This window comes from Haplochromis burtoni, unplaced genomic scaffold, assembly GCF_018398535.1.
Source record: "Haplochromis burtoni strain Fernald_Lab_line unplaced genomic scaffold, NCSU_Asbu1 Contig_683, whole genome shotgun sequence".
In the NCBI taxonomy this organism is placed as follows: Eukaryota; Metazoa; Chordata; class Actinopteri; order Cichliformes; family Cichlidae; genus Haplochromis; species Haplochromis burtoni.
Window position 1 is genome coordinate 184,193 of NW_024583044.1, and position 25,578 is coordinate 209,770.

At 39.3% G+C, this 25,578-nt stretch overlaps 2 protein-coding genes across 2 annotated transcripts in view; one reads left to right on the plus strand and one right to left on the minus strand.

The window, feature by feature from the left end:
* Positions 1 to 6,661: 6,661 nt before the first annotated feature.
* Positions 6,662 to 16,713, plus strand: entpd3 (ectonucleoside triphosphate diphosphohydrolase 3). The gene is made up of 10 exons (XM_005949609.3): positions 6,662 to 6,847; positions 9,107 to 9,244; positions 9,861 to 9,978; positions 10,138 to 10,297; positions 11,727 to 11,886; positions 12,000 to 12,227; positions 12,897 to 13,160; positions 13,249 to 13,359; positions 14,452 to 14,580; positions 15,347 to 16,713. The coding sequence occupies exons 2-10, from the start codon at positions 9,110 to 9,112 to the stop codon at positions 15,533 to 15,535; spliced, it is 1,494 nt and encodes a 497-aa protein (XP_005949671.1). The 5' UTR covers positions 6,662 to 6,847; positions 9,107 to 9,109; the 3' UTR covers positions 15,536 to 16,713.
* Positions 16,714 to 18,677: 1,964 nt separating this feature from the next.
* The window catches only part of LOC102299681 (RNA-binding motif, single-stranded-interacting protein 3), a gene marked incomplete at its 5' end in the record, with an annotated part of 14,632 nt that continues 7,731 nt past the window's right edge, over positions 18,678 to 25,578 (minus strand). The window contains 4 exon segments of the mRNA XM_005949611.3: positions 18,678 to 19,394; positions 19,781 to 19,905; positions 20,275 to 20,361; positions 20,592 to 20,708. Of these exon segments, the coding sequence (XP_005949673.3) occupies positions 19,391 to 19,394; positions 19,781 to 19,905; positions 20,275 to 20,361; positions 20,592 to 20,708 (333 nt within the window).

Genomic DNA, 25,578 nt, shown 5'->3' on the forward strand with positions numbered 1-25,578 from the left:
GCAATGTTCTGCAGGTATTCCAAATGCCATGAAAAGAGTGAGTGGATAAACTGACCTGCCAGCAGTCCAGAAATGGCACTGTTGTTGTTGCTCAGCACACACACACACACACACACACACACACAAACAGCATGTCTTGCAAATCAGCCTCCTCTGAGCATCTTAATCCCTGAGGACAAAGGCCGGCCTTCTATAAATACAAATGAGGATTCAGTATTAGATGTTACTTCTTAGTCCCTGATTACTCGTCAGTATTATTGGCCAGTTCATTTGCTTGCTTCAAAAATATAAATATAAATTCTACAGGCAACTATGACACAGCAACAGTTGTAGAGGAAGACTTCTCTTTAAAAATGATACGGCTGCTTTGGAAAATGCCAAAGAGAAAAAGGTCACATGGTCTGTCTGTTCAGTTAAAATTGTAAATCATGATGATAGGAGACACGAGACATAACAATGCTACTTGAGAGGTCTTACTTCTAGTGCTTACAATAGAGAACTTCACCTGTATAGACTTTATGAATAAAAAATGTGCTTCCACCAGGCACTCACTTGACTTGAGTGAAATGTTAACTCTTTATCTACAGAGAGGATAATGCAAAGAATTTTTTTTATGAATAATCTTTTGTCTTCAGTGAATTATTTATTAATTCTTTACTTTTACTTCTTTACTTTAATCAGCATTTTTATTTGTTATCATTGTGTCAGTTTAACAGAAAATGTCGTTCCCCTGGTAATGAAGTGATCATCTTAAATATTGAAGGGGGAAAATCAGGCTCGAATCTACTTCATACTGAGATAAAAGCAAAGATTGCGTTCTTCTTTGAAATCCTTTGTAGGCTGCTTTTATGTTATCACAGTTGCTGACTTGTCTGAGTGATTGTCTCAGTCCTCAGATGCTTTTACAAGGCCTTGCAATTATAATTAAACATTTATTTGAGCACTTGGGGTGAAGGGGATGGAAGCACATATTTTACTGACTCTTAGTTGGGGATTTTACAATAATTTTGCTGGCAGCTTTATTGCTGCTCCTCCTGAGTGTACATGTGTAAAAAAAAAAAAGAGAGAGTTTTGCTTCAAGCATTACAAATGTTTCTGGACATGCATTTTGCAGTTTGGCCACAAGGAGATGCCAACAGACACATGATCAGTATTTCTGACAGCTACACAGGAGTAATGGTTTAAAAATGTTGTAGAGCCTTCAGCTTTTAGGTTCTTCTTCTGTGGAAATAGCTCCCAGGTTGGATCTGGGAGAAAGACTGGACACTTGGTTTTCTTCTTTGCTCAGCACCAGTCCTAATAGATGGCTGCCTGTCCCTGAGCCTGGTTCTGCTGGAGGTTTCTTCCTGTTCAAAGGGAGATTTTCCTCCACACTACGAGGTGCTTGACCAAAGGGAGTTGTCTGATTGTTGGGGGTTTCTCTCCATTATTGTTAGGCCCTTTTCTTACAATATGAAGCACCTTAAGGTGACTGCTGTTGTAATTTAGCCCTATATAAATAACATTTAATTGAATTTAATTGAATACTAGTATGGTAACATCTTTAAATAATGCTTACCTTAAAATGAGAACAATCCAGCACTGAGAAATGTTGATTCCATATTATAATAATCAAGCTTATAATCAGAAATATTCAATGCATAGTAAACTGACTTCAATCTTATGTGTGTACTCTGTAGTTAAATTCAATTTAGTTTTTTTTATATTGCGGTAAGTCACAGTAATTGTTGCCTCAGGGTACTTTATATTGCAAGACTCAACAAGCAGACAACTGACAATGAGCAAACACTCGGTCATAGTGGGAAGGAAAAACTCCCTTTTAACAGGAAGGAATCTCAGGCAGGACCAGGATCAAGGAGAGTCTGCCATCTGCTCCAGTAGGATGCAAATGAGAGCCTGAAAGAGAAGAAAGCAGGGCGAGGCAAAGGGGGGTAACATTAGTGTAATATTATTAGGTTGTATTACAGACAGCTCAAAAGCTATCTGACATTAACCTTTAATCCAAATAAAGCAGAGACAAGTTATTTCATCAAAGAGAAATAACTTGTCTCTGGTCCAGTTTTGGACAGTGGCACTTTGTTTTGTAATGTTGTTGCTGTACAGAGGATTTTAAATCTAACAAACATCATGTGATTCAAATGCAGACTTTCAGCTTTAATTTAAAGCTTCTCACAAAAGTATTTGATCAGCTGTTCAGGAATTTTTATACATAATCTACCGTATTTCAATCAAGACTTCGATTTTATGAATCAATTTCCACTCTCTGCTCATGAAAAAGTCTTTTAACAGGGAAAAGTCTCTAAAAACGTTTCTTTGTCTTCAGTTGAACATGAATGTGAACATGCACAGAGTGACTTTTGATTGCACAGATATTAAGTGGCCAAAGGCAGAAAACCACTAAAGTATTCCCAAGAATTTATCTCAGGGACATACGCTACGAAATCTCTATTAAAAGTTTCAAAGAAAGTCTTTCAGTTGAATTCAGTAACATTTGAGGAACAGCAGTTTTATTTAAAATAAATGATCTAAAGTATTGGTGTTTTTCCTCTAACTTAGCATAAGATCCCCAGTACTGCTTCAGTCCAGAAAAAGAACTAACTTCACTGCATATCACAGTTTTCTAGGCTCTGTGCAACTATACAGCATTGCAATCACATATGTATCGGTCTTTTGTTTATTTGTCCCTCTGGTGTCTGCGCTCATTTCCGTTGTTTTCTGGACAGTAGAGAATCCTGTCAGAGTGCAAACATTTTCATGGAAGGAATCTTAGACGGGGTGGAAACTTTTATCTTAGGTGCTTGGTAACCTTGGTATGATGCATTCTTTCACAGGGTGTGATTGGTTGATAAAAAAGAAATAAAAGAGTGAGCGTAGAAACAGCGGTGAATTCAATAAGTCTCAAAGAGATAGTAAAAGATCAGCCTTCTTTTTTTTTATCTAACCAGCATTCCTGTTGTAACAACACAGAACTGAAATGTATGAGAGACCACATGAGAGTTCACCACTTCACTGAGGTAAAGCACAGTTTGTTCCACAGGTGATCAACCCGTGATCAAAGCAGACAAAACCTGGAACAAGCAGAGGCAAAAGCCAAAAGGCAAAACAGGGTTAGGTGCGTGGGAAATCCAATGCAAGAGCAGTATTACTGAAGTGCATACATAAACAAAAGCGAGCTGACAAAGGACAGGCAAAAAACACATTTTGAATACAAGGGAAGGGAATTACTCACAGGTGCAACACACTGGGGCAGAGCAGGTAATTGCAAAGGTGGGAGATACATAAAGACAGGGAGGGCAGGACCTGTGAAAGGTGTTTTTCTAGCATCTATTCTTAGCTGCAAAGTTGAACTTGTGATGTGAAACCTATGCTTTGTTCCAAACTAGGTACAAACATGAATCTTCACAGTACTGCCAAAACATGAGCAAAGCACATTTATATTGCAGTGCATAATGATTTGAACAGATAGAAATAGATCAGAACAGAAAACTACAAATATATAATCTCATATTGAAAATGCATATTTGAGCCCTGATGTGTTGGACTCGTCCAGTCCAACACATGCTGTCAGCCCACTAGGCTCAGCAGCCTTCAAATATCTGGTATGTGAGGTTTTTCCTGAAAGCATGCCCAAGATGCTGTTTCACTTGGGAGGGATCAGATGGGAAAACATTATAATCTACTAGCCATCAGCACGTAACTGAATCTCAAATCACAATGCGTTTGAGACCACAGAGATCCCATTACATGGCCAGCATATTTGCCCCATGTTGAAATGTGCACTGATTGCTGTTAACTCTGATATCTGTAATTCTACAAGGATAAGAGTTTCCTTTTTGATAATTCAATTGCAGCGTGCTGAGTGGTACACAGCTTTGACATGTAAGAGATATGGGTTTGTCCTGAGCTAGTCTGGGGACTACTTTCTGTCAAGCAGTGGTGGGGAAGAGGGTTGTGTACAGTGTTTCACACAGCGGCTCCCTGTGAGAGTCAGCCCTGTTGAAATAGTTAGGTAGATGGGGCGATGTGGTGGGAGTGGCTGAAGGGTGCGTGAAGGGAAATGGAGGCAGCAGGGTTTAAAGTGGACCAGCCTCCTACACCCATACATTAGAGGCATGAGGTGTAATTATCTGATAAGTTGACACCACATAATGCTGTCATTATGTGCAGCATATGCATGCAAGTATGGGTCTGTCAAGCTAATTTATCAACGATGCATTAAGAGCTTCTAAACCTCTCTCTGCTGCCCAGTGACCTGCAGTAGAGATTCATCAGGGTGTTTAATGTATTTTAAAAGCACTGAAAGAGACATAAACAATTAGTGAGAATATGTCTTGGTGGCTCTATAAATCCGAGTAGACTATAAACAGCACTGATGCTGAATTGGTAATTATCTGAGGATGACGGAACTTCCACTTTGTTTTTAGTTGTGCAGACAGCAGAAACTCAGTATTTTCTTAGGATGAAATAAAACATGCAACATATTGAAGATGATTACTAAATTCTTCCCAAATCACCACAAAATATGTACTCATATACATATATTCTTCACTATGAGTTGCTTTATTTGCTTTCTTCTGCATTAAAGAGGAAATCACTGTGTTCACATGTTTCCTTACACAAGAGAAGACATGTGGGTGCAAACTTGTTTAGTCTGTCTTGCAGAGACAGTCTAAACCCATACAACCCATGTGCAAAGCAGCAAAGCTGGAAAGAGCATGCATTTTAACAGAAGTATTGCAGTACTACCTCTATGAGAAAGTATGCAATCTTTCTGTAAGATACTTGCTTCTTCTCTTTCATCTCTTGGTGCTAATCTAATTTTAAGCTTCCTGTTCTTCCGGTTAATTCAGGCCAGTAGGTTTCAGGTCTCACGTTAGGCAACAAAAATACTTTATATACATTCACTGCCCATTGAATCAGACATGTAATTCACTTTCACTGACACCACTAGTGTCTCCTTTGTAGACAACCCAGAAGCCAGTGCTGGTGTTAAAAAGGCAACAGATTCAGTGGTTAAAAAAACAAAGGCTGCTGCAAATTTACAGTCACGAAGAGAGACCACAGTATCAATGTTCTTTGAGCTGGGTCTTCATTTCAGTGTTTACTACACATCTGAGAAGTTTCATGACTGCATCTTGAACACTTGTGACTTTATCATGTTGATGAAATTGACAAGATAAACCCAGGACTAATTAATGCCACACATGCTGGATTAAACCACTTAAATAGAACCTATCTGACAAAGTGAAGTAGGCTAAAAGATTTCAAAAAGCAACACGTCATGCCACGATCTAAAAGAACTTGACATATATCAGGCTGGATAAGGTTACAAAGCATTTTAAAAGGGTCTGGGATTCCAGTGAATGGTGGTGAGTGACATTATCCACAAATGGAGAAAACTAACACAATGTTTCACACACAAAAAAACCCAACAGTCAAACATGTTGGTGGTAGCGTGATGGTCTGGGGTTGCTTTGCTGCTTCAGGACCTGGTATAGTGGAACCATAAATTCTGCTCTTTACCTTAAAGTCCTGAAGGAGTCCTGCTGTTGTGGGACAATGATCTGAAATACCTTTGAACCTTTGAATAACTCAACAACTCAGACCACTGTAATAACTTCTATTAAGATGCCAGGACAATAAACAAAGCTAGCAGATCCAGACGCTGGCACCCATGTGAGGAGGCCATGTCATAGTATGTCACAGTATTATAACAAAGTAACCACTTCCAATGCAATGGAACCATTTGTTGTCTGCCAACATAAAACATAAGGTAACCTGATGAAATTGTATTACAGGTAACAAATGGGTTGGTGGGTGGGTACCATAGAAAATACTTAAAATAGCAGCAGAATGCAGTGGTGTCTGACTTCTCAGCATTATTTGGGAATATTGCATTAACTGGTGTTTTGGTCATTACAGTAGGCTGGGCATGGAGACAGATGCATTCTGACAGTATCTCCACTCCTTAACTGATATTATACAGACTGATGCACATACATCAGTCTGTATCAGTCTGGAAAAGCATTTCTCATGTTTCCAGATAGTGCTGCAAAACTCCTAACATATGAGCCCTTACAAAAATGTTCAGCAGTAGGAGCAATGCACACACCGTTAAAAGTATGCTTTTAACTCTCTGCTGTCTTCCCATAAAAAACAAACAAATATGCTGCAATAAAAGCTCAGGTTCCCATTCGTCCATCAGCACTGTTTCAGAGAAATTAATGACTCATGTTTGTCACACAAATGACTCAGAGTTTTGTCTGTGAGAACGCTGGCATCCCGTGCAGCTATCAACAAATCCTTGATTGTTGATACAGCACTTAAGCCTTTGCTTTTCATAGCCTCCATTGCCTCATAATTTACTCCTATTAAATAACACCTGAATGTATAGTAAGTTCCACAGCAGACCCTCAGCCACACTGCAGTCTCTCTTATTGATCACATCAATTAGCATCCCAGCTCCAGCCCCATCTTCTCACATTGTTCATACTCACAAATACTTGTATCTGTTTTAATCACCAGATGCAGGCAATGAGCAAGGAGCAGCTGTGTTTCGTAGGCTGGCTGCTTTGTTGCACTGGTGCGTTGGGAGTGGCAAAAACTGGAGTCCTGCACACAATGCTCCTCCCCGCACTGTGACTTATGTTGGGGTACGCCACTCCTGTTCTTGTGGGCCAGTCACTCTTGAGAGCACTCAGAGCACCTTCTCTCTCTCTCTCTCTCTCTCTGTTCCTCTCTCTCTCTTGATTTGCTGCAACCACTTTTCCTGCTTTAGATCAACATCCCTTCGTCAGAACCATCTCTCTCTTATTCTCAACGAGGCTCTAAAAATCAGCTCTAGAAGGTAAGAAACAAAACATTTCCTCACATGCATTTATTTTTTAAACCTTTGAACACAACAGGTATTTAGACATGATCAAAGGGTTAATCAACACTGGCAAGTTAGTTTTACTGTACCGAGTGTGACGAGACACATTTGCTTCTATCCACTCCTCACCACCATAAGAACCTGTCCTTACAAGCAGGGGAGATAGCTCAAGTTATTTGACTCCCAGCGACACATGGCTGATTTTTTACTGAGTCGATATGACTTGTTGATTCACCTGGCTGAATTTTAAGTAAACTGCAGAACCAGTAATATCACATTGAGTATTTTATAGATATTGTGTAGTTTTGCAACTGCCAACTCAAAATCCTATAAGGACCATGCATTTCTATTCAGGTGATAGTAAAAAAAAATTCAAGTAACTTCACAATTAAGCTTTAGAAAACTATTGACATATAAAGTAAAATAGGTGCAAGTCAAGTGCAATTAATGTATTCAGTAAGTCTTTGTATTACAAACCCAAAAGGCGGTTCATTTACAATAACAAACTATAAGTAACTGTGCTGTTTGCCTAATCTTGTTGTTTCTCCACTGTGTGAAACTTTACATCCAGCAAATCTGAGATGCACTGCAGTGTAAATATGTAATATGTCAAGCTTATTAATGCTACTAAAAACCACAAGTAACAACTGTGCATGTAAAAAAAAAAAAAAAAAAAAGGTGAGAAAGCAGTGGGAAAGAACTGAAACCAAAATTTACTTTACAGGGAGGAAGTGTTTGTCTCAGTGCTACTAAAATCACCCACAACCTTAAATACAGTTTAGTTTTTAAGCCCGGCTCATTGCGATGATAGCCCGTAAAGCCAGAGATGAGTGAGCTCACATTACCAGTGGCTCAAAAGACACATTGTTCCTTAACTGCAAATTAGCAGTATTATGCACTTACACGCATTATTACTTTATAGAATTATTTGTTTTCTATTCCATCCTCAGACACACCGTCACTCATGCCTCCTTATGTTTGTTTTCATTGTGAGCTGCTTGGAGTGTAAGAACTTGTACTGTGTTTGTCTTGGCAGGTTGATTGGATATAATCTCATGTAGTTACAGAAACATACCTTGTAGTGAATGCAACATAGACACAGCAAAAACAGATTGGTTGCTATTTCTCTTCATGTGCTGGCTGACACTTTATTTTCTTTGTGTTGGAAACAGCTCCGGGAAATGTTAAGCACGGGGTTATAAAGAAGAGACATTCAAAAGTGAAAGTCTAGGATGTGTATTGCACACATGGCTTCGAAATGTCAAGCACCTTGCGGGCAACATGTATCAGAAACATTAAACTCGCTTGTTGCCATGTCAGCCAGTTGTGATTGCACCTTGTCGAGCACCTTTAGCCTGCTTGTTTCTACAGAAGTTGCTGTGGCAACTTAAGAGTTATTCATAGATTAACAAACACTGGTTTTGTCATTGTTGTTATTGCCTATAAAAGAGGAGTCAGATAGCAAATTTTATTCCTGGATTTATGAAGCTTAAATGGACAATAAACAAGAGAGACACAGAACTAGGGTTCCACCTAATCCGCAAAGTGGTTGTCAGTCTGGTGAGGACAGTTTTGGCATGGCTGAGGGAGAATTACCTAACGGCTGTATACTGACAAATCGCTGCAATAACAGTGATGCAATCACACGGGAACATAACATGAGCAGAATAGTGTGGTGTGGCAGTTTCAGCAAATCTAAATAACATGATTAGAATTGATTATTGATTGAATAACAAAGAGTATTCATATCAACTGGCATATTCATCCGTCAGTAAACTTCATGGATGTTTTTGAATTTAATGAGTCCTTGCAAAGTGATGAATATAGATTGTGATATATATTGCACAATGTTTATGAGAGTAGCTTTAAAGGTTTAAATTGTGTGTAGCCCATCTATGCACACATGAAAAAAAGCTGCATTTCATGTTGCATGCCTGTGTGTGATGTGTAATCGTAGCCAAAAAACAAACAAAAAACAACAAACAGAAATGTTTTCGTTTTGTTTTTTTGCATTTTAGCACTTTCTCCCTAAAAGAGTTCTTCTGATTGAACAACCTCCCTCTGATTTGGATTTGGTTAAGCATCCGTTTGGCTTGCGAGCACTTACTCATCTGTAGCAGTCCTGGTCACTGTTATGGCTCATCGTGACTTTTTTAAACATCTGCACATCTTCACCTTGAAAGATGCTTTTAGTGAGAACCACACATCTTCTTTAACCCTATTTCTTGCCAACAGGAAATGGCTTCCAAACACAAGATGGGCTACAAGTGTCGGATAGCAGGAGTGATGCTTCTCCTCTTGACCAGCATCGCTGCCCTCGTTGCTGTTGCTGTTATCCAGGACACTTGGAGGTTTTTAGAATACAGCAAAGAGGTGAGCACATACGCGCATCAGCGCAATACTCCAGGATGCAAATATAAATACGCATGCTGTTATAAAGACAACGCATAAAAACTGCACCGAAGGATCAGAGGATTCCTCATCGGTCTGCTTGCTGATGAGTGGCGGTTCTGATGAAACACGTTTAACTTTGCGTGTACTGTTAATGGCATTCAAACAAACAGGCATGTTGTCCGTCTGCTGTTTCCCCTTTTCCTTTTAATTAGAACTGAAAGCTTTTTGAAACAAGGGCTAAAAAAAAAAAGAGGAAAAAAACTCATTGTGATGACTTTCAGTTGCCGTTTTGCGTGTTTGTCAGTTTTCTTTTTGTGTATGTGTGTATGCTTTTTCATCAGGAGTGTGCCAGTGGTTTTTTACTTTTGCAGTTCTCACAATTCTCTAATTTGAGACTTTCTTTTCTGCTAAGGATACCGTTACCCCACTATATCTCCATAAAGAAAATAGGTTTTTACTGCTGTTATGCAACATCTTTCACACAGAGGCCTGATGAAAGGCACGGTGGCTACTCTGTGCTTAATAAACAGCAACCTGCTAGGCTGATTGGAAAATGCTTGTGCAATAACATTTTTGTCTTCCTTCTTCCTGTTAGTACGGCATAGTGATAGACGCTGGCTCATCTCGTTCCAATGTATACCTGTATGAATGGCCAGGAGCGAAGGAGAACGAAACAGGAATAGTGACTGAAACATTAAACTGTAAAGTTGATGGTGAGTCACATATAACAAAGACAGGGGTGGGGGGGGGGTGCTGGCAAACTCTTTTTAGGCTTTTGCAAACAAAAGAAAAAACATAAAGAGTGTGTTTTAAATTGGAGACATTCTGGTTACTAGACACACGAGAATTTTAGCTTGGATTTGTGTCCTCAGGTAATGCCATCTCCGACATGAAGGTTATCCCCGAGATCGAAGAAAAGACAATGGCAGGATTTAGGAAATGCATGGACATCGTCACTAAAACCATTCCTCCAACAAAACACAACAGTACGCGCCTGTTTCTCGGAGCTACAGCTGGAATGAGACTCCTGCAGTAAGAAGCTTTTGATTACTTATATTATTATTGAAGTGTCAAAAGTGATTTTTTTATATTAATTCATTTTAAGCTTTTCTTGACCTTTCATGCACAGAGGAGTAAGCTGATGACTGAAGAACTGCAAGACATAATGAATACAAATACATTCTTAAAAAGTATAATATTTAGATCTGTGACTTTGTGTGTGTGTGTGTGGTGGGAATTTTTAATGGGTACAATGTATGATTTTTAAAGATGAGAATATCAAGACAGAGATGCAGAAATGTTCTTAAAGTGATGTATTTAATACTTTCAAATATGTGCTGTGGATTGAGTTTAAGAACGTCCATTCAACTTCATTGGTGCTGAATTATGGATGCCGATTTTGCTGTGCAAGCATTCAAGAGACAAAAAGGGAGGTCTGCTTCACAGTAAAGCTTTGTGTCTTATATTGCCCCCCTTTTGCCTGATGGATAACCCCCCTCCCTCTGGATGCCTGGGGAAGCCCCAGCAATAAAAACACATTCAGACTAAAGGGCAGGACAAAACTTAGGAATCTCAATCACATGGGTCGAACTCTGGGCCCGGCATTAAATATGGCTTTTAATACTTTCCAGCCCAAGGAAAGATGATGACAAAAGCAGACCTTCTACGCAGAAGTAGGGGACAGAGTATATTGTTGTTAAAGTATAACAAACATACAAAAAAAGGTTGATTAGTTTGCATGAAATGATTTACAGTCATGTGAAAAAGGACATCCTCTTTAGCATAATTTAAAAAACATAACATCTGTTCCAGACTCTAACATTATTTAAATAGATGAACACTCCTCATTGCTTCCAGGCACTGCGAATCAAATGCATCTGATTAACTGCTCATCAGCAAGTGTGAGCACATGGATAAAAGAAGATGTTTTGGCAGTTTATTGGTTTAGAGCATTTAGTTTTGTGTCGGCACGACGCCAAACAGGAAACACATCTTATTATAAAATCTACAATTGTACAGTGAAAACGATTATTCACAAGTGAGAAATTATTAAGACAGTCGCGAATCTTCTGAGCGGTGGACTTTCCAGCAAATGCACCCCAAACTCAGACCGTGCAACGCTCAGAGAAACAGCAGAAAGACAAAAACAAAACAACCAAAAATAAATAAAACCCACACATAAAACAGTTAATGACAGAAACATTAAAAAAAATCTTCACATCTTAGTGTTTTTAAAATGAGATACTGATCTCATTTTAAAAAACAGAGCCAAGCCTTCTAGCCTACCGTCATGACTTCTGGCTTAGATGAGTTTAAAATAAAAATAATAGCAAATAATAGCATCTAAAATACGTGTATTTGGCAAAATCTTTACCTGCTTCATTAATGATAGTGAATCCATTTGTCAACGTCTGTTTCTAGTGTGATGTCTAATAGTTCTGTTTTCTGCTGTGCTGTTAAGAATGAAAGATGCACAGAGGGCCAATGACGTCCTGGTAAAACTCAGACAATACCTGAGTTCCCTCCCCTTCATGTTTCAAAATGCTTCAGTCATCACTGGGCAGGAAGAAGGGCTTTATGGCTGGATCACTGTCAACTACCTAAAGGGAAACTTGGTAGAGGTATGACACAGCCTTCACCTGTCTGATCGATTGCCCAAAAAACAAGATAATTGCAGCTTCAAAAATCTGCTATTGTACGTTTCATCGTTTACTAATCTTCGTTGTTTTTGCAGAAAAACGTGTGGAACGCATACGTACGGCCGCAGGGAGCAAAGACTGTCGGCTCCATGGATCTTGGAGGAGCATCAACACAGATTGCCTTTGCGGTCCAGGATGATCTCAAGGGAGCAGACTACCTGCGTGTCAAACTGTATGGCTACCCTTACAATGTCTACACACACAGTTTCCTCTGCTATGGCAAAAATGAAGCTGGGAAGTTGGTTCTGGAGAAAGAAGTGCAGGTGAATGACTTTGTCCTCCGTTTCTTCTACGAGTATGCACAGAAAAAAATAGTGTCTTTCACTGAACTCTCATATTCCCAAGGTACTACAAGAGTGGTGGTTCTTTCCTTAGGTTGTTATGCGTTACTGTGCTATCGTTTAAGTGCAGTGGGAACGTCTGGCTCTTTGCACACATGTGCACTGCGAAATCCATTAATGGCCAATTTGTGGAATGATTAGTGAACGCTGCTGTCCCTGAGCTGCTAACAGCCAAAGGATCCAGGGATGCATTATGTCATTAAGAATATTGATCGAACCGTGATTGTCGTCAAGCTAGTCTGGGAGAAATGCATCGTTTCTGGTAATTCATAGCTTCATTCTTGAAACTAATAATGATTCTACAAGAAATATGCTGAAAGTGCATCAGAGTGATGGTATGACAGCTTAACCTTATAGTTTCTGTTTACTTCAGACTTTGTATGCGGTGTTGTATAATTTAAAGAAATAAGCCCTACAGTGTGGAGATAATGTGCCTGTAAAGGCATAACGAATATCCATCCATTCATTTTTTCCTCTTATCCAGTTCAGGGTTGGGGTCTTTTTCTGTCCTATTTATTTATAGATTTTGCCTTCTTCTTAAAAAAATCGTTATCTTTTGACAATTTTTTTTATTTTTTTTTTATTTTCCAGCAATCATCTAACCCCAAAAACATAACAAACCCCTGCTATCCTAAAGGTTTCAATACTTCCAAAAAGGCATCATCAATTTTTGAGTCACAGTGTACAAAGAAACCGCAAAACTACGACCCCAATCAAGAGCTGATCTTCTTTGGTGGTGGCGACTCAGACGGCTGTGGGAAAGTAGTGAAATCCATATTTGATTTCAAGACCTGCTCCTCGTCTCAGTGTTCCTTCAACGGGGTGGAGCAGCCACCAGTCACCGGAGATTTCCTGGTAACACGCAGTGCAAATATAACACATGAAAGCAAATAGATCACGATGCAAAACAACCTAGTGTGTGTGTTTCTGCTGGTCCGACCAGGCATACGCTGGATTCTTCTGGACTGCCCTGGCTCTGCAGTTGAATGGCACATCAAACATTAATCACTTCAACACCTCAGTTAGGAACTTCTGCCACAAAAACTGGGCAACGGTAAGTTTTCATACAGGTAGAAAATCAAGAAATTAAGGTGAGGAAGAACAGAAATCATGTTTAGGAAGGAGAGAATGACAGAATTAATATGAAGGTAATTACATAAAATACGTTGTCATTTTCATTCATCAAGATTAGAACAGAAGGCACAACAGAAAGTAAACTACTCACCAGCTCTGACAATGCTGTGCGCCCACATTTTCTTTTTGCTCGTGTGTCCACATTTTTTACGAGTAATATACACTGACTGGACACTCTATTAGGTACACCTTTAATGAGTTGCACCCCCTTCAACCTTCAAAACTGTGGCATTTAAAGGAGGATCAATTGGTACTAAGGGGCCCGAAATATGCCAAGAAAATATCCTCAACACCACGTTAAACCATTAATACAAAGCAGCACGCTTTCAGGCTTTTTGCACCAAAGTCTGGCCCTATCATCTGAATGTCACAGCAGAAATCCAGGGTCATTAGACCAGGCAACATTTTTCCGCTCTTCTCTTGCCCTTTAGTGAGCCTGTGCTTTTGTATACCCTGGTTGTCTGGCACCCAGCAACCATGTCACAAGTGGTTATTTGAGTTATTGTTCCCTTTCCTCTAAGCAGTCTGGCCATTCTCAGATGACCTCTGAAATCAACAAGGCATTTTCCCCCAGAGAAATACCACTCACTCAACTCCCAGTAGGTCTGCAGTTTATAAAAAACTCAGAGCACCCTCTCTTGGCACCAACACCAACGGCATCTTTGAAAGCATTTCCTCGACCCTCGATTTTGTTGCGAGTGTCTGCCACATCAGTTTTTAAAAACATGATCAGTTAGGTAACAAACTCAATGTCAGGCCAAAAAAGTGATTTAGAGAGACATGCTTGTGCTAACCACAGCTGTAGAGTGCAGCTGTGCAAAAGAAACAAAGTTACTTCAGGATAAAGGTAATGAAATAAACTGCACTCCGTCTTTGTTACACAATATTTTCATGATCTTGATTAAATAATCGTCATTTCTCACTGAAATGGGATTAAACTGAAATTAATACAATTAGCTTGTGTCATTACAATCACAGGCTAAACGCTGATCTTTGTTCAACCTTCTTTCAGCTGAACGCACAAAAGAACGTCAAATTCATCGAGACCCACTGTTACGCAGGTCATTACGTCTTTACTTTGCTGGCGGATGGATACAAATTCGACACAGACACCTGGAAAAACATTAACTTTCAACAACAGGTTGGTTAAACAGCAGTAAATAAGACACAAATAGTATTCTTTTTATTTGTAAGTTTCACTACTGCCTTCTATGAGGCTAGTACATTACAATCCTCCCATTGTTCAAAGTTTATGGATGGCTTGTGCGCTAATTCTTCTTGAAATATAACTGTAAGATGTACTAATTTGGTGAGAGTTGTTTTGGAAAGCTGTTGACAGCTGATACATGTTCAAATACAGGAAGCCATTTAACTGCCTTTGGCAGTCGTATGTGAATGAGGCCACCCACTTGAAACTGTTGTTGATGTCGTAGGAATAGTCTGCAATGAAAAAGCTAAAGAGCAGAAGGCATGCCATCAATTTGTCACAAAGAAACTCCCTCAGCAGAAGGGGATTCCTGGTCTTTGACACTCTGTATATTACTCATGATTCATAAAGGACGAACGATTACAGCCAATGTTTCCACACTGCAAAGAGCGTTCGGCCTTTTGCACTCAAGACAGGACTTTTTAAACAGCTGGCAATTCTCCCAATTTCCAACAATGGCGTTAGTGTGCAGTTTGGGATGTCTGCTGCTTGATAGGTTCTTTCAAGACTTTGAGTTACGAAACAGCCTGTTCTTTTTCTTCTTCTTTGGGTGCTATGACTCATCTTTTGCCCTACAGCTGTAATTATACAATTTCATGATTTTCATCCTGCTGACATGCAAGGTGGTGTACTGGTGTTGGAAGCAAGTGGTTTTAAATATAAAACATTCAAATTACTTGTTTTCTTTCTTTTCCTGTAGGTAAAGAAAACTAATATAGGCTGGAGTTTGGGCTACATGCTGAGTATGTCCAACATGATTCCTTCCGAAGTGAAGAAAATCCCTCCTATGTCAAACCCCGTGTTTGCCGGCCTCATCTTTCTATTTTCGGCGCTAACAATTATGACTGTCGTCTTAGTTTTCATCATCTTCATTCGCACCTGCTACTGAGAACGTAGGTTACAGAGGAAATCACTGGCTATTGAAAAGCCTGGGAACTGCTGTAATTCTGCAAGAGGTTCGGAGAATCCTACAGTTGCATGTGCCAAGACGCCTGGACTGGACGTTAACAATCAAATGTGTTATTATTCAGGTTGAGACATGAACTAGCTTTTAGTTTAAAAAAACAAACAAAACTGAAGAGCCTCAAAATCAATGCAGTACGTTGTGCTGGCATCTTTGAGGGTTTTAGCTTCAGATAAAATATGTAAAAGCAGCTTTAAAAAGCATTAGACCACTCTTCATTCTCTACCTCAGGGAATCTTACAAAAATTAATGTACTTTTTTTAAAATTTAGTTGACTGCGCTCAACAAAATAGCGTTTAGTGTTTGTCTAAATGGCACAAAAATATAAGAGCATCCATCAGTCTCCATGTGCTTGTTCTTGTTGTGCAATTCCCAAAATGAGTCGAACGCCCGCTTTAGACCAGAGCATGAGTTACTGTTTCTTTCCCTGCATTTTACATGTTATAGCACTGAAAATGGTAGCAAATTGTTGTACTGTAGCTTTAATGTATTGTTTTATATTGTGTATGGTCTTGCCAAACTTTAAGCGGACAACTATAGCTTTTTTTGAATTAACATTTCCTTAATAAATGATGCCGTTGTCTTATTATTTTCATATCAGTTTAAAATTATTTACATACAACCTACTTAACTAATTTGGTCATCACAGAAAGTCATTCAGTGCTACAGCAGTTCTACGTGCTTCTCTTGATTGAACTAAATGCATCATAGTCGTATATTGCTGCAGTGAGTTATAAAAGGCTTGCATTCTGAGCAAAGTATTGTTGGATAGTTGTACACAAGTGGTTCATTCAGTTGTATAAATGGAGCAGTTGGGAAAAGAAAAATTAAGCCCTGTTAGCAATGACAATCCATTAGTGGTGAAGCACATGGATGGATTGATGGACTTGAAGCAGAGACACTGTTTTTACATCCTGCTGATTCAGCTGGTAGATGAAACTGGCAACTGTTACAAAGTAATATTTTGGTACTTTCCTGGTTATTTATTATTTCTTTATAAAGAAAAGATGAATAAAAATAAAGATTTCATGACAGTAATTTGTTCACAGGAACAGCAAGTATGATGTATGACTAAACTGCATGAATAAAACTCTCTCTTGACATTTTGTTGTCATTGCACTGGAGAAAATGATGCATGATTGTCATTTGATGCAGACTGCTTGCACCGTTTCTGCTGTGGCGATAATGAGCTCTCTTGTCAGTACTGCATGCAATAAACTTCTCAACTAACTGCATCTTTTGGAGCTGTAGTTTCATAATCTCGCTTGGTGAAACTAAACGCTTAAACGTTTTTAATCCTTTACAGCAGTTAAAACCATTTTGCGTGTGTGAACTTACCTTGGTCACTTACTAAAATTGCACACGTGCACACCAATGGACTTTCAGTCCTTTCCTTCTACAGAAAACAATAGCGCACTCCAGTGGTAGTGTGTTGTTCCTGCAGAATATCCAGGACGAGTTCGTTTTTGTTATTTTTTATTGAAAGTTTCGACTAAAAAGAAAATAAAACAAAGAAACAAACAAAAAGACACATCTGAAGCTACAGGAATATCCACTGGTTCTACAGACACTCTCAAAAATCACAATTTTAAAGACATGGGAGGCATGTGACCAAGCAAATAAAAAAATAGCTAAGTTACTTCTGTTGCATCTTCTTGTACACACCTGTACAAAAAAAAGATCTTATAAATATTACTTTTGATTTTGAGTTCTCTCTCTTTCCCTACCCCTGTTTATTTTAGAGCTTTCTATCCATTTGATTTTGGTTAAACCAATTTTGTTTTCTCCTATGTCCATTCGTTTCTTGTGTCTCTCCTTAGCTTCCTTTCATTGGTGGAAAGTCAAGGCGTGTGACTCTTAGGCGTGACCTCAGAACCAGTGCGAGCCAGTTAAAGTTCATCTTAAGTTTTCTTCTGTTCTCAACCGATATTCTCTAGGCACAATAATGCACGTTTGTGTTTCTTTCATCTTTATTCTGCTTAAAATGATCAATTACAGTCACTCTGGAGGTGCAAATATTCCACGGAGACCCAACATAAGACAACCTCAATCCCCAATACTGAAAAGTGTTTAGCAGCTCACACATAATCATCAAAAAGAGAAAAAAAAACCCCCAAAAGTAAAGGCAACATAAAAGTAATTCTCCTTATGTTTTTAGGAGAATATATATAAGCTGAAATCATTTCGTTCAACAGGAATGCCCTTTCCTCTCACAGAGATCATTGACCTGCTCATATTTTCAGTGGCTTGTGTTTGGCAAGAACGAGACAAAACAGTGAGTTGGACTTAGATTATGCAAAACAATGACATCTGTCATATTTTGGGAAGCATTCATCGCGAGCTATGCCATCTCGGCGTTGTTATGTAAGGTCAGTCGATGAGGCCTCGGCAGGATGTCGTTGGGTGTCTAATAAAAAGTAGCTTTTTCACCAGGATTCCGCAGGGTTTTAGATGCGGTGGTAGTTTGAGCACATGACGCACAAAACATCTCGTCCGATTGAGGCAAATGTGCTAAAGGACCAACTGCATGCTCTCATTCACTGATCATTTCACACAGCAACAGCTTGACAAAAACCAAAAAGCAGATTCAAAGTGGAAAAAATTAAGAAAAAGCAACAGGAAGATCTCTTTACAACTTAGTTTCTTCATCTTTGGTATAAAATATGCCACCCGCGGGCTGTATTTTTGTTCAACAGTTAAGAAAGACTCAAGAAACTGTCAACAGTTTTACTAAAACTATTGCTTTTTGCACATTTAAAAATCCTAGCTTTTTTTTCTCTGCTTTTTCTCAAAGTCAGAAATGTTCCTTTTTCTTTTTGCAATGAGACAAGCAAGCAGGCAAAGGAAAAACTTTTAAAAGCACCGCAATGAAAAAATAAAAATACAAAATAAGTGGTGGAGAAACTGAATTTCTTTCCCATGATTGAACTAAACTGCATTTCCAGGAAGCGGTGGGCTGACCGCTCCCACAAGTTGTAAAAGGATTTTTTTCCCCTAGTCAACCAACATCACCTGCACTGTACCACATAATTTAAAATCACCTTCATACAAATACAACCTTTTTTTGTCTTATACAGATAGCTTTGTAGATTTCATTTCTGAGGCTCTCAAACACAAAGAACCCTTTAAAAAAATCATTCAACAACTCAGTCCTTTTTTTAAATAATTCAACACTTGGAAACTTTTTTTCCCCAAAGTTTGAGAAAATTAAGGCAATAAAGATTTACGAAAACACTAATATTCTAGAAAACTACTCAAATAATAAAAAGAATGAAAATAATGTAGCTTAATATCAAAGGAAGACAGCCCGTTTTTGTTCAAGACTTGGCTTCCTTCTATTTTCAATAAAAAAGTCTGAAAATCTACCTGCACATTCAAATGTTCATTTTTTTCTGTACAGTTGGTTGACTTTAGATTTCTCTTTATGTCCCCTTATCTGTTTTTTTTTCCTTTGGAGGCAAAGTCCAGTCTCATGGTGAAAAATGAAAACTCAAAGTTGGAGACTGCCATTGATTTCATTGTCTTTGAGTTTAGCAAACCATCATTTGCTTTTTCTTCTGTCTTTTTCTTAGTTCAACCAGGTAAGAAAGATATTTTTTTTCTTCGTTTTGTCTTTTATTTGGTGCCCGTGCACAGTGGAAGCATTCTCCCGTCAGTGATGTCCATGTCACCTCTGTTTTTGTTTTTTGTTTTGTCCCGTTTCCTTTTGATACTCTGCGTCTCCAGCGCCTTCGTGCAGTCCTCCTAAAGGCAACGCAGCAATGATTCCTACCAATCCTGTTATCTAAAAGAGACAGAAAAGTCAGTGAGCGAGGGGACGTGACTGAGGGAACCGTGAACAATGTTACCGGGTTTTTTTGTAAGCAGGCACAACAGTCTTTGTACAATCACTATGTGTAAAGGAAACCACCCGTCGGTTATCTAGGAGGCAGAAAAACAAGATAAACACCAGGAAAAAGATAAAAAGCCAGAAGGAGAATTTTGCAAACAAAGGTTGCCATGCATCTGTGACCAAAACAGAAAAAACGCGGCATAATCTGGGAATTGTACTGCAGTCCTTTACAGCTGATGCTGTTCATTTTTCCAGATACAGTTAATTTACCAGTTAGGATGCACCAGCTGTACAAGACCATGTGAAAAAAATTACAGACTTGCAATCATCACACTTACTTAGTCTGCTGGTAAGAGTAGGCTGTGGCGTGATCTCCTGTGTTCTCCACAGGTAAAGGCTGCTGCCCACTGGCGTCCTGTGAGGAGGGGGCAGCTGTCTGTGGAGAGGGGTCTGTCACCACACCCTGAACAGGGGGGAAAAGCCAGATATTAAGGAACAAAAGAAAGCCTTGAAACTTTGGGCAATCATATAAAAGTAGGGACTCCTTTATGGCACATAGATAAGGAATCCAAAGAGAAAAACCTGTCACCTTTTTTAAAAGGTGACAGGTTGATCTGGTGCGGTCAGTTTTCTGTCTGATTTTAACTTTATATACTTGTGAACTTGTAAAACAGCTCCTCTGATCTTTGGGGAGGGTTTGGTGTAAATTATTTCTCTCATTGAAGTATACGGATTGCCAAAGGCTAAGCAAGACTAATATATCACAAAATATATACGTTTAATCAGCAGTTTTCATTTCAAATGAAAGTTTGCAGGTTGTTTCGGTCCTTACGTCCACTGTGATGGCCGAGGCAGGCACTGCAGTGTACTGGGGAATGTAGGTTCCTTGCATAGGAGCAGCCGCTGCAGCAGGCATGTACTACAGATAAAAGGGGAAGAACACAGACTGTGTCATTTGTCTTATGGTCATTTCACATTTTAGACTGAAAACAGAAGCACCGGGGCAGTTTTCCTCTGCTCTAGAGCTTCTACTCTGAGAAAAACACTGAAACTGCAAGTGTACAATTATATTACACATATAACTCAAAGGATAAAATAAACACATGCACACACAGCACGATGAGCTGACTGGCCAAAGGGGAGACTTACAGTGCCTGTTGGGCCCAGAGACAGGTGGTTCATCTGCTGGGTTAGAGGAGCCATTACACTGGAGGGGTGAATAGACAAACTGGGCTCAATGGCAGCAGCTGGAGTGATCACAGCACCCTGGAGTAGAAATGGAAGGATACAAATCCAGTCAGCTTATAGCTAATAACTGTTATTTGGAGTCAAAAGTGATTTGGAGTCACTCAGTGATATTTAATTCAGATGCAGGAATCAATATATGATCAGATGGTGGAGAAAGGAAATTAAATCGGAAGAAATGTGGAGATTAAAAAAGAAAGAAATAAGCTGAGTAAAGAGACAACAGCTTTAAGCAATTTGCAGGCAAACATAACTCAAAGAAAAGGGGGGGGGGGGGGAGATTCAGAACAACTTTGACATGTTGGTTTAAAAAAACAAAACAATGCTGAGACCTTAATGGCAAAATTGCTAAAGGGACCTCTGGCTAATATGTCGGTTCTGTGTCGGGCTCGTAGCCGAAAACTAGCTTTACTTTGTTTGCCAGTGAGAGACAGAGAGAGGCGTTGAAAGGCTGCTCCAACGGAACTTATTGTTTCAGAGGAAAACACGAACACGGTGTCCAGTCGAGTCTTAATAGCTTACTTACAACTGGGCTTGTCGGGCACTCTTTTTGGCTGCAGTGGTTATTATTATATTTACATGCTTCCAGCTCCCGTTTCTGGAAGGTCATTTGCTGAATGATAATTTTAAAAAAATATTTCTTCACATCATTATGCGACCGCAAGGAGGGGTGACATGGGCCGCGAGATTGAGAGACAGACATTAGAGCCTCTTAATGTGCGTTTCATTTGGGTTTCCACTGGCGTGGAATTACCAAAAATAGAGAGGGCATAGCCTAACATATGAAACAGGAAAAGACCCCCGTGTAATCCATTTATTTCAACAAAGTAACCGTATTCTGAATACCACCCTTTTAAACAGTAACTGTAACAGAATACAGTTACTCATATTTTGTATTTTAAATACGTAACACCGGTACATTTATTCCGTTACTCCCCAACACTGTTTACAGCTTAAACACATAATTAAGAAAACATCTATAAACTACTGTATAAAGTATAAAGGGTTCTGATCACTCATTAACCTACCAAAGTAAGAAAGTGTAGTGTACAACGTGTTTTAAAGCAATGACACATTGTAGTTTTTTTAAGCTGAAGTAAAAAAAAGTTGCAGCTAGAAGAAGTAGTTACATTTGGTGACTGCAAATTGTGCGAGTTTGTACATGAGCAACACAACCAGTCAGCAGGCTTGGCAGCAAGGCTTGACAGAACCTGCTTGTGAATGGAGCAGAGACGCTTTTACTCTAAATCTCTTGAGTGTGAAGGCCTTTGAAGCAGTCTAACACCTTGATGCGCTGAGATCTACTTTTCCAGTGCAGCTCTGCTACAACTTCAACAGCTCTGTAAAGATTTAATAGGAGACTGTGTGCTCTGGTTATTTGTGATGGATGTTTAACTACACTTCCCATGAGCACAGACAGCATCAGTGGTTATGTATTGGTGCTGCTCTTGAGAGCAGTCAGCACCTCTACAGCTTCAAGTTGAGACATAACGTTAGAAGAACACAAGTATTAAATTTAGGTATTTTAGGCACACGCCTGGCTGTATGGCAGATGACTTAACAGCTTTGAATCTGTAGGGTTTCTCTGGGAGGCTCGCAACAACAAAACCACACATAAGCACATACAGTACACACATTTTCAAAACAAGTTCTAGATATCTGAAGTGCTCGCTTTGAATGCATATACAGTCTGACAGAGTTGTTCACAGTTAAGATTCTGTAAGGTAAGACCCTTATGACTGCAGGCTTTACAGGAAAAAACATGCACGCGTGCACACACTGTGCAAACAAAGATTGTCAGAGCTGTTAACAAAGGTGCAATGCTCTTCTTCCTGACTGCTGTCTTTATAGAGAGATCTGTTTGAAGAACACAGCAGCATCAGAAATGCTCTGTAAACACTTTCCTCAGTATTACAAGTGAATGAGACGAAAGCACACACACACACACACACACACACACACACGCGCATCAACAGATGCATCTGTACCCTCAAACCTGCACAAAAGCTTTGGCTCATGCAGGTAAATTTACCAGCCAGAATCATATTAACACCCGAGCTTTTCAACCATCTAAATAATACGTTCTCTCTTCTAATGAATTCTCATCCTCCCTTTCTCTTTCTTTCACTTCATCCAATCTCACAGCAGGTTTCCAGGCAGAAACAAAAAAATGAAACCCACAATGAGTAGCTGTCTGCTGTGATTTATAGCTCTACAAGTGATCAACTCTCCATCTCTGTATGGGTCTGCACCCGGGCACTATGTATTAGTATGTAATGAGTGCAGTTGTATGTTATGGTGTGCATGTTTTTAATGCATCAGACGATTTTCCTGGGGTATGCGATAAATGAGCCCACATGACAGTTATCGTTTCCCTGAGGACATGACTTAAAAAAAAAACAACAAAAACCCCACACAGAATCTACTTCAACTTTAAACTTGCCCTCTCTCCCTCTCCCCTGTCATTTTCCCATTAAAGAAGAGAAGCAGACTGACTGCTGCAGGCAGTCTGAAAGCATCAAATACACAGTATTAGTGATAATGATACTTGTTTATTGAGAAACCCCCTAAATGCTTTTTTTATGATGGGCGCTCCATGTGCGTGAGAATGCAAAGAGTTTTGAATTGGCATTATTTGTTCTTACTAAGGTGGTGTGCTACGACGTGCAGATGTTTCCATTATTCTATAAGCTGATTTCCTGAGACCACACCCTCTTTATCAACACACAAAGTACACTGGATTTTGGCGTAAAACCAGACAAGTACTCCTTAGTTCCCGGCTTTATACATGCACCCGCAGGCATGCACCTGTGACAGTTCTGCACACACGGGATCTCGCGGTTAGGAAACAAAACAAACGTGAGGTATAGAGCTCCATTTGCAAGCCCTGATATTGTACACTGCCTTTGTCTCCTGCAGAGCTGAAATCCCAGTTCTTTAGATGTCTCATTACAGCCCTCCTCAATAAGCAGCATTGATTGTGTGTGTGTGTGTGTGATTTTTTTTTTTTTTTTTTGCGTGGTTTGGCTAATGCATTCATTTCCTGTAGGGGGATTTGTGAGTAATTATGCACAAAGACATCCTCTCACTAATTAAGATGTAAAGACAGGCAGTTCAAGTAATCTGGGCATCCCACCAAGGCGCAGAAATGCACAATCCTTAAGGCAGTGTGTGTACAGGTGTGTTTAATGTGTGTGTACATTAATCAGGCAGTGTGTAGCTACACTGGTCTGTCGGTAATCACAGTTGTGTGAGCCTCTACTGCTCCTTTTAATGAAGTAAAGCACATTTGGTTTTTATTTGAAATAACGTCAACCTCATCAGTAATTTTACAAATGACCATTTAAAAATGCAATTCTTAACCATAAATAATGTATTATTTTTAAGTAATATTTAAAAAAAACCACTACAAAACATGCAACCTAATGCAAATTTATCATGTAAAATTCAAATTCCCCTCCTAAAATCCACAGTTTTTTAAATTATGTTAGCACAACTGAAAACGATTGTACTGATTACATAAGCAATAAATTTACTTCTGTGTCTGAAACATAAGGGTTCCTGGTTTTGATTACACTCAACATGGCTAAAAAAATAACTCAGTTTTCTTGTTTTAAGAAGTAAATGCTATTGCACCAGGCAAACTGAACAATCTGAAATTTCGGTGTTTATGTCAGCATTGTGTAGTATTCTCCGGTCACAGTACAAAGTGGTTAGTTTGAGGAAAAAGATCGTTCATAGGTCCTCAACTGGTCACTGCATTAAATGGTTCCTGTAAAACACCAGCCTGCAGGTGATTTTTAGATGCTGGCCTTCTAGGAAGAGTTGTCCAAAGAGCCATAACTGTGATCAGTCAATAAAAGTAGAAAATAAAGACAGGGGAAAAAATCCCCAAAACACAACACACAAATATTGGGCAGACGTAAGCAGTTTTCAGACATGAAATGATGCTGGAATAGTGTTTGACAGCATCTGCTAAGTGTGGTGGAGGAAATTTGATGGTTTGAGGCTTTGGTCGTGCTAAAGTGGGAGATTTGTACAGCAAAAGATCTTGAACAAGAGAAAGGAAGGCTTTCACTCTGTTTTGTAGTGCCATACAGTGCCTGTGGATACAGCAGGACTGGAGTTGATTTCCAAAGCAGCTCTGACATTTATAGGAACTACTCAGAAAAAGCAGTCTGCTGGTGTTTTGCCTATAATGGAGTGGCCAGCGCAGTCACTGGCTCTTAACTACTGATCTGTTATGGGAACAGAAAAACTGCCAGAGTGCCAAAGGGCTGCAAGACTGCAAAACTGAGACAGTACACAGTACAAAATTGTTCCATCAATCAAAAATATTTTTATCTAATGTCATTAACGTCTATTTCTTTTCACTGCAAATCTGTTAGATTAAGTTTTCATGAATTTAAATATCCTAGTTGACCCCAAACCTATGAGCAATAGCGTATGTGCATTTTTAATCCTGAGCCATGAAAACAGCACACAGCATTGATGTTTGTTCTCTTGTTCTAACCTTTTAATTAGACTCATTAATTTCTTTAGCGACAGAGTGTCTCACATTCCAATTTTGGTGCCACAAGCGTTTAAAAATCTCAAAGTAGATGATGGACTGTTAACCAGAGGAGGTGTGCGCATGTTCATCTAGCTAAAAGTGTCAATGAGTGCATAGCATTTATCAAAGTTACCAGTCATTAACTGCAGTACAGCAGTGAGGAAGCCTCTGCTACCATAGGAACAGACTTAAGCTGCTGTGTCTCTCAGTCTCCCTCCCTGATGCAGCTTTAATTTGTCAAGCTCTTCAGTATCCAGGAAATACAATAAACTACCCCTCATCTTTGTTGTCTAACAGGGAATTTGTCTATACATAGACAAGGGTGGAGAACAGATGTGC

Excerpts from the sequence above, each read along its gene's own strand:
- entpd3 (XM_005949609.3), top strand. The coding sequence starts at position 9,110 with ATGGCTTCCAAACACAAGATGGGCTACAAGTGTCGGATAGCAGGAGTG. Across the intron at positions 9,979-10,137 it reads ATTAAACTGTAAAGTTGATG|GTAATGCCATCTCCGACATG; the intron begins GTGAGTCACATA and ends TTGTGTCCTCAG. Across the intron at positions 11,887-11,999 it reads TAAAGGGAAACTTGGTAGAG|AAAAACGTGTGGAACGCATA; the intron begins GTATGACACAGC and ends TTGTTTTTGCAG.